The 7862-nt window shown below is 42.6% G+C and overlaps 1 protein-coding gene across 1 annotated transcript in view; it reads left to right on the forward strand.

Annotated features, from left to right (window-relative positions):
- Nucleotides 1-1559: 1559 nt before the first annotated feature.
- The window catches only part of LOC109910689 (proteolipid protein DM alpha), a 16299-nt gene continuing 9996 nt past the window's right edge, over nt 1560-7862 (forward strand). Inside the window, exons 1-4 of the mRNA XM_020509919.2 lie at nt 1560-1590; nt 2773-2959; nt 5260-5416; nt 7538-7706. Of these exons, the coding sequence (XP_020365508.2) occupies nt 1560-1590; nt 2773-2959; nt 5260-5416; nt 7538-7706 (544 nt within the window). The remainder of the gene's footprint in view (nt 1591-2772; nt 2960-5259; nt 5417-7537; nt 7707-7862) is intronic.

The following is a 7862-nucleotide window of genomic DNA, read 5'->3' on the forward strand; positions in this document are numbered from 1 at the left end:
CTAAAATCTCCTTTAACCCTTCTTGCAGCTTACTTTCCCCCATAGCTTGCAATAGAATAATTGAAAGTTATGGTTGGACCATTTACTTTATGGAGTTGTTTTTGTTTAAGGGAATGGATATTTGTTGAAAATTATAAATTAATTCTTTGAATGTTCTTCATTGTTTATTGGTTGTTATATTGTTTAATGTTTCTTCTTAATCTATTTGAACCAACACACGCCTAATTCTACATGATGAACTTTGTCTTGATTTAAGACTCTAGCTTCAGATGTGATTAAATTACTCCCAAAGTCAATTCTGTCACATTGTTATATCTGGATGAGAAGGAGTCAATGCCCCAGGTTTGCTGCAACAAAGATTTATGTTCTTTCATAGCATAAAGCTACACCTCTCTCTAATTTTAAATGTAGTTACCTAATTTCTACAGTGCCAGTAATGGATCAATTATAAGGTTTTCTTGAGTGAAAGAAAGAAATGTCATTGCTTGTTAATCCCAAAGGTAGAATCAGAGAACCCCTATAATGTGGAAGCAGACCACTTGGTCCATCAAGTCCACACTGCCTGTCCAAAGAATATTCTGCCCAGATCCAAACCCCCATCCCCACCTGATTCCTGCATTTCCCATGGCCAGTCCACCTAACCTGCACATCTTTGGACTGTGGGAGTAAACCAAAGCACTCGAAAGAAATCCACAAAGACGCAGGGAGAATGTGCAAACTCCACACAGTTGCCTGAGGGTGGAATTGAACCTGGGTCCCTAGCATTGTGAGGGAGCGGTGCTACCCACTGAGCCATCATGCTGTCAGTAGGAAGAACAAACCTAAAAAGGAATAATGTCCTATACAAAAGGAGCATGAAAGGAATATTCAATTTTAAATCCTCGGGGTGTAGGTTTTAACCCAACACTGCAGTAATTTATTTGGTGTCTTAAATCATTAGAATTAAAATTAGGTTTTATTGTCATGAGTACTGAAGGACAGGCATACATAAGTGTACAAAGTTGCTATTTTTGGCACAATCTTGGGTACAAGGGTGCCTTGGTGTAAAATCTTGGGTGTAAATTAGAAAAATAGAGAAATAATGTTAAAAGTTCAGCATTACAGTCTTCTTAAGCAGACAAAAAAAGAAAAAATAATAAAAGCAGATGGAGCAGATGAGCCTGCGCTGGGCATCTCCTTGAGGCCGGGAACAAGATAACATCAACAATAGCGAATATTTCTGTTGTCATTTGAGTATGTGCTATTCTGTTGTTTCTTTTTAATCAGTCTTGTCACTGGGCTCTTTTATTCTGAGGCAGAGAGCGAGTGAGCTTTCTCAAGCTACTGTTCTACAGTAACGCAGCTTGTTGAAATAAACTTATCTGTAGCAGTCACTCAGAGACAGTAAGAACTGCCGATGCTGGAGTCAGAGATAACACCATGTGGAGCCTGAGGAACACAGCAGCATCAGAGGAGAAGGAAGGCTGACGTTTCGGGTCGGGACCCTTCCACTTTCCTGCTCCTCTGATGCTGCCTGGCCTGCTGTGTTCCTCCAGCTCCACACTGTGGTAACTGTAGAAATGGTTTGTTTTTCAGATTTGCTTATTGTGAGTGAGATTGCATCTCTACTGTGTGAAAATCCCCAGATAAGTGTGTAAAAATAGATGAGATTTCTCTCAAGCCTTTCTGAGTTGTCTAGTTTCAGTACTTGGTGATAAAATGTTAATTTTAAATTTAGATTCATTTTGCTTATTTCACATTGATTTCCTGAAGTTTGGTTGACATTTTCAGTCAGGTGATTGCTGTGGCCCCAGCAGTGTTTTCCATGTTTTTGCCCCTCTTTGAAATCATTTCAGTTCATGAAATTACCAGAATTAAAAATCAGACAATGCAGTTGGAAAAATCAATTATCCATATTTTATTACCTTCATAGCAATTTTATAATCCCTATTTCCTAGTGGTCCCTTACTATAAGCATTGTTCGTCAATTATTTGTCATGGCACAATACCACATCTAAACTAATACATTCCTGAGTTGGTTCCTCTGCATACTGATCCAGAAAATACTCTCGTGAATATTCTGTAGTGGATCAGAAGTGATCCTCCAGAAATTTCTCCCACATCATTTTTCTTTTAAATCTCTTTGAGGAGCAGAGGGATCTTGGGGTAATTATTCACAGATCCCTGAAGTCAGCAGAGGATAGTTAAGATGCAGAGGAAAATTGGGTAGGAAGGAAATGGCAGAAAAGGTAAATGTTTTTCTTTGACGTAAAGATATGTAAAATTGTGGGAACCAAAGGTTTTATGAAAGTGAATTATTAATATTAAGGAAGGTGTACTGGAAAAATTAATAGGACTAAAAGCTGATAAATACCCTGGAACAACTAATGCTATAGAATTCTAAAAGAAGCAGCTGTGGACCTGATAGATGAATTAGTTTTGATATTCAAAAATCCCCTGGAATCTCGTTTGGTCTCCCTGTAGTGGAAGTTAGCCAATGTCACATTGCTGTTATTAATTCTCCCTATGAACGTAGACAGTGATCTCGAAGTCATTCTGCCACACAGTGTAGATCTGATCCTGACCTTGTCTACACCCACATGTATGTGCGTACCACAGAGATCCCAGCCAATCACTCCATGCTTACATACGATGCTGGGGAAAAAAATCAGTGATTCGGGCCTGCTTCAGGTAACTCCAGTGTGTGTGTGAAGAAAGTGTGAATGGAGGAGAGCTGAGGGGCAGATTCTGTATTATTTCTTGGGCTATCTGCTTCAATTTTGTTCCCTGCAGGATGCTCGGAGTGCTGTGTGAGATGTCTCAGGGGCGTTCCCTATGCCTCTCTCATTGCCACCATCCTGTGTTTTGTGGGAGTGGCCCTTTTTTGTGGCTGTGGCCATGAAGCCCTGACTGGGACAAAGAAACTCATTGAACTTGACTTCTCCAAAGACTTCATGGACTACGCTCTCTTGGCAAATGTGTATGTATTCTCTTCCTCTTCTGCCTTGTCTCAACATTTATTTTGTGTTTTAAAAATTCATACACCGGATAAGGACTGTCTGGGCTAGTATTAATTGCTGAAAGGACAGTTAAGAGTCAACCACAGAGCTGTGGGTCTAGAATCACATGTAGGCCAGATGAGGAGTTCAGATGCCAGATGGCAGTTCCCTTCCCTAAAGGGCAATAGTGAACTAGATGGGTTTTCCAACAGTTGACAATGATTTCATTGTCCAAAATTGGAAGGTAATCATTAGACCTTTACATTGCTGATTCCTATGGAATTCAAATGTCACCATCTGCCATGGCTGGAATTGAACCTGGGTCCCCCGAACATTACCTAGGTCTCTGGATTAACAGTCAAGTGATAGTACCACCAGGCTATTGCCTCCTGGCATGCTACTGACTTAGGAGGAACATGAAGCTGTGTCATTCAGAGCAGAAAGTTGCCAAGGGATATGGATTGATAGTGAGTGAGTGAAACTGTTGAGTTCACTGCAAATGTAGGATCATCCACTGGAGAGCTTGATGGATGATTCTGCAGTTTAATGGTGAGGATCTAGGAACAAGGAGATTTAGGCTACCAGGTGCAGAAATATTAAATTCCAGTGGTTGTGGTACAGAAAAAGTGGTCGAAAAATTTAATTAAATGTTGGGCTTTATCTTAAGTGATGCTTTAGTTGTACAGCGCTCCAACTGGACTCCATTTGAATTAACTGGGCTCAGTGTTGGCACCCTGGGAGGGAATCATTGGAGGGGCTAAGCAGTGCAAATTCATCTGAATAGTATCATGGTTCACTGGGTTAGAAGGCAGATTAGGTGTATGTGCACTTATGTTCAAAGATCGAGGGATGGTCAGATTGAGGTTTTAAGAATTTGGTAAGGTAGACAGGAGAATTAAGAATGAAGGAATTAGGCTGTGGGTAGGATCTAATTGAGGGGCCTAGATAGTCTCAATAGGAATAAATGTTTTCCTTTAGAAATGGGGTCAATTACTGGTGGGAGGTGGGCTGTGGATTTGAAATAAGGGGCAAGAGAGGATTTAGGAAAATTGTTTTCATCTCGAACATGACCAATATCTGGAACTTGCTGCAATACTGCTGGGAAATTTTCTGAAGAAGGGTCTAGGCCCGAAACGTTAGCCTTCCTGCTCCTCTGATGCTGCTTGGCCTGCTGTGTTCATCCAGCTCTACACCTTGTTATCTCAGATTCTCCAGCATCTGCAGTTCCTACTATCTCTGATACAAATGTAGAGGATGTTTTAAGTTTTCATGACACAAATCAGTTGTCTGTTTTTGTTGGGTAACAATATCAAAAGATCATGAGGTAGTAATCAGCCATGGTCTCATTGAATTACAAACTGCTATGATGGACTGAATGGCCTCCTTTTCCTGTCTTCCCCTCTTGGTAGAATGTGGTTAAATGTGAGATTATCCATTTTGGTAACAAAAACAAGAAGGCAGACAATTATCTTAAAGCAATAGAGTGGGAAAGGGGGAGGTGCAAGGATACCTGGGTGTCCTTGTACACCAGTTGCTGAAAGTATGCAGGCAGTAAAGAAAGCAAATGGTATATTGACATTTGTAGTGAGAGGATTTGAGTAAAGGAGCAAGGATGTCTTGCTGAAATTGTACAGGGCCTTGGTGAGACTGCACTTGGAATATTTGTTGCATTTTTGGCCTCCTTATCTGAACAAGGATGTTCTGGCTATGGAGAGAGTGTAACAAATGTTTGCCAGCCTGATTCCTGGGATGGCAGGACTGATGTATGAAAAGAGATTGGATTGGTTAGGACTATACTCCCTGCATTGAAGAAAAGTGAGAGGGAATCTCATAGAAACCTATAAAACTCTAATAGGAATTCTGACAAGGTAAATGCAGGAAGGATGCTTCTGAGACTCTTGGTCCTGGACTCTCCATTGAGTCACTGTCTAAGATGCGAGATAGGCCATTTAGGACTAAGTTGAGGAGAAATTCATTCACCCGGAAAGTAATGAACCTGTGGAATTCTCTGGCACAGAAGTGATTGAGGCCAAAGCATTGCGTGTTTTGAAGAAGGAGATAGATATTGTTCTTGGGACTAAAGAGATAAAAGTGCCTGGGAACAAAGTAGGAGCAGGCTGCTGAGGTGGATGATCAGCCATCATCATAGTGAATGGCAGAGCAGGCTCAAAGAAGTTCCCATTGTCTTTACGTGGTCTGTGTTTCTGTGAGTTTTGTGTGAAGGAGGTGTACTGATGTTGTGATTTGTTTCTGCGTTCCCTCTTCTTTCTGCTGCCACCAGGATCCAGGTGTTCCAGTACATTATCTATGGGACGGCATCATTCTTCTTCCTATATGGGGTACTGCTGCTGGCAGAAGGCTTTTACACCACCAGTGCAGTCAGATCCCTCTTTGGGGAATTCAGGACCACCTTGTGCGGCCGCTGTGTCAGTGCAACTGTAAGTTTCTCAAAACCTATGCTGTGGAATACTCCTGAACCTGAACTCTGATCTCTATCCCTAGTTGATCGGCCAGGGTGCATCTCCCAGCCCCCAACACCATATATTTATGTTTTCCATTGCCCTTGGTTCATAAGGGAGTGAGCAATCGCCAATTCAGCCTATTCTATATGGTCCATCATGAGTAAAACAAACTCATAAAATGAGAATTTGTTTTGGCAGTGGCAGTGACCATGGGGCATCCCACTGCAGTATCCAACCTAGTGAAAAGCTTTTCAGTTGTCATCGCTATTATGATGTCAGAAACGTGGCAACCAATTTGTGCCCAGCAAGCTCCCGCAACCTTTCCGACCTTTCCTTAGTTGTAACGTATGTTCTCTAGTTCTCATACAACCTGATGCAGCTTGTAATTCATCCACTTTAAACTCTTCCTATCTCATTCAACTTGTTTCGGGGTTAAATTTCAGATTTCAGTCCCTATAACTCATTCAGTGGTCAATAACTTGTGCTGTAATACCTCCTGTGAGCTGACAGTTTCCCACCCCCTCCCAACTGCAATAATGAGTGCAATACTTTGCTTATTTGGTACCTTTCATGACCGTTGGACATCTCAAAGCTCTTTGCAGCTGATGAAGCATGTTCTGAGGTATTGTCTCAATTGTAAGTTGGGAATGGCCAGTTTGCACACAGCAAGTTTCAGTAAAACACGATCTGGTGATAACCAAATAATCAGTTTGCTAGAACTGAAACTAATTCATATTGAGTCCTAGTCACCCAAAACATCCAGTGTAAAGTTCTCTTCCTTGTGTTTAGCTTCCTCCATAGTCTTTCCCTTCCCTATCTCTGCAACCTCTGTCTGAGACATCTTCCTCCAACTCTGGTTTATTTCTCATTTCTTTCTCCAACTCTTTTTTTTTTCGTCCTCTTAAAGTACTAATTAAATCTGACCCCTTTGAGAAAATTCTTAGTCACCTGCTCTAAATATTTGGGAGGTGACCCAGTATCCATTGGTTACTGATTACACTTCTGTGACAGACCATGGGACTTTTACTTGATTGGAATTGTAAAAGAAGTTCAAGTTGTTATTGTAAAGGGATGATCTACTTCAGACTGCAGTTTTACAGTGATGTCTCCAATGCTGAATGAATTCTGCTGTCCAATGACTTGGTTCACTGCATTCTGACCATGCTATCAACAAATCTGTCACTTTGCATTCTCATTCCTCCCTGGACCATCTAAAGAATCCTGTGGTCGCTGCCAATTTTTAATAGCTTTCATTTGTCAAGTTTCAACCTCCATTAAATTGCACCATTTCAGACTTCCCTAAACTGCCTGACTGCGTCATCGATCACAACTGCCCCATATTTTCAGTCTATTTCTGTGGGGGCCCTGCCACCTACAATTGGAGCTGCCCACTTGCCATTACCAGTAACAATGGTGTCGCTTAAACTGCACAGAGCACATTGGCTATTTTGGGAATGCCAGGCAGCTGTTGGCATCATCCTCTCCAGTCCTATTCACACCATTCTGCAATGGAACTCGTGACAAATGCTTCTGCTCCCAGTGATTGAGTTGAGAGTATCGTGCTCGATTAACTCCCCCTCTTGCCCCTCTGTGTTATCACAGGCTGACTATCTCATCCAGTCCCAAGGCTTGTGGAGCATGTGAAGACTAATTGATTGATTACACAAGTCTTTGAAAAATGTTACTGGGGTAAGTGGGGGGAACAGGGGTCAATGCAGTGACCCAGTGTCATAAGATGGTGCTTGAGATCTGGTTTTGCAGTTTCTCACTGCTCCCAATACCAACTGATCCTTTTTGTTAAAACTGTGGTAAAGTCTTCGCCCCTTCCACCGCCACCCCCACCCCCAATCCCTCTCTCCTCGCCCCTCCTCCCCCCGCCCCCACCACCCCCACCGTCCCTCTCTCTTCCCCCTGCCCCCGTCCATATCCTTCCACACACCCCTGGTCCATCAGTCTTCCCCCGGTCCCTATTTCCACACCCCCACCTCCACCCATCCCTATTCCACCACCTCCTCACCCCCGTCTCTGAAACTGCATTTTGGACTGAAAATGTTTGCATTTGCCAATGCTCCCTCTCTTCCTCTCTTTCTGTTCCAGTTCGTATTCCTGACGTATGTGCTAAGCATCACCTGGATGGGAGTCTTTGCTTTCTCTGCACTGCCAGTCTATATTTACTACACCATGTGGTCGACGTGCCAAACGCTCAAATATGTGACAGATGTAAATACAGGCTTTGATGATGTCTGTGTGGATGCGAGACAGTACGGTATGGACTCAGGCCATGTTTCATTGTTAAATAAACACTTCCTAAGTTAATAAGGTGTACAGCTGGATGAACACAGCAGGCCAAGCAGCATCATAGGAGCAGGAAGGCTGACGTTTCGGGCCTAGACCCTTCATCAGAAATGGGGGAGGGGAAGGG

Source organism: Rhincodon typus, chromosome 14 (assembly GCF_021869965.1).
Source record: "Rhincodon typus isolate 14 chromosome 14, sRhiTyp1.1, whole genome shotgun sequence".
NCBI classification, from domain to species: Eukaryota; Metazoa; Chordata; class Chondrichthyes; order Orectolobiformes; family Rhincodontidae; genus Rhincodon; species Rhincodon typus.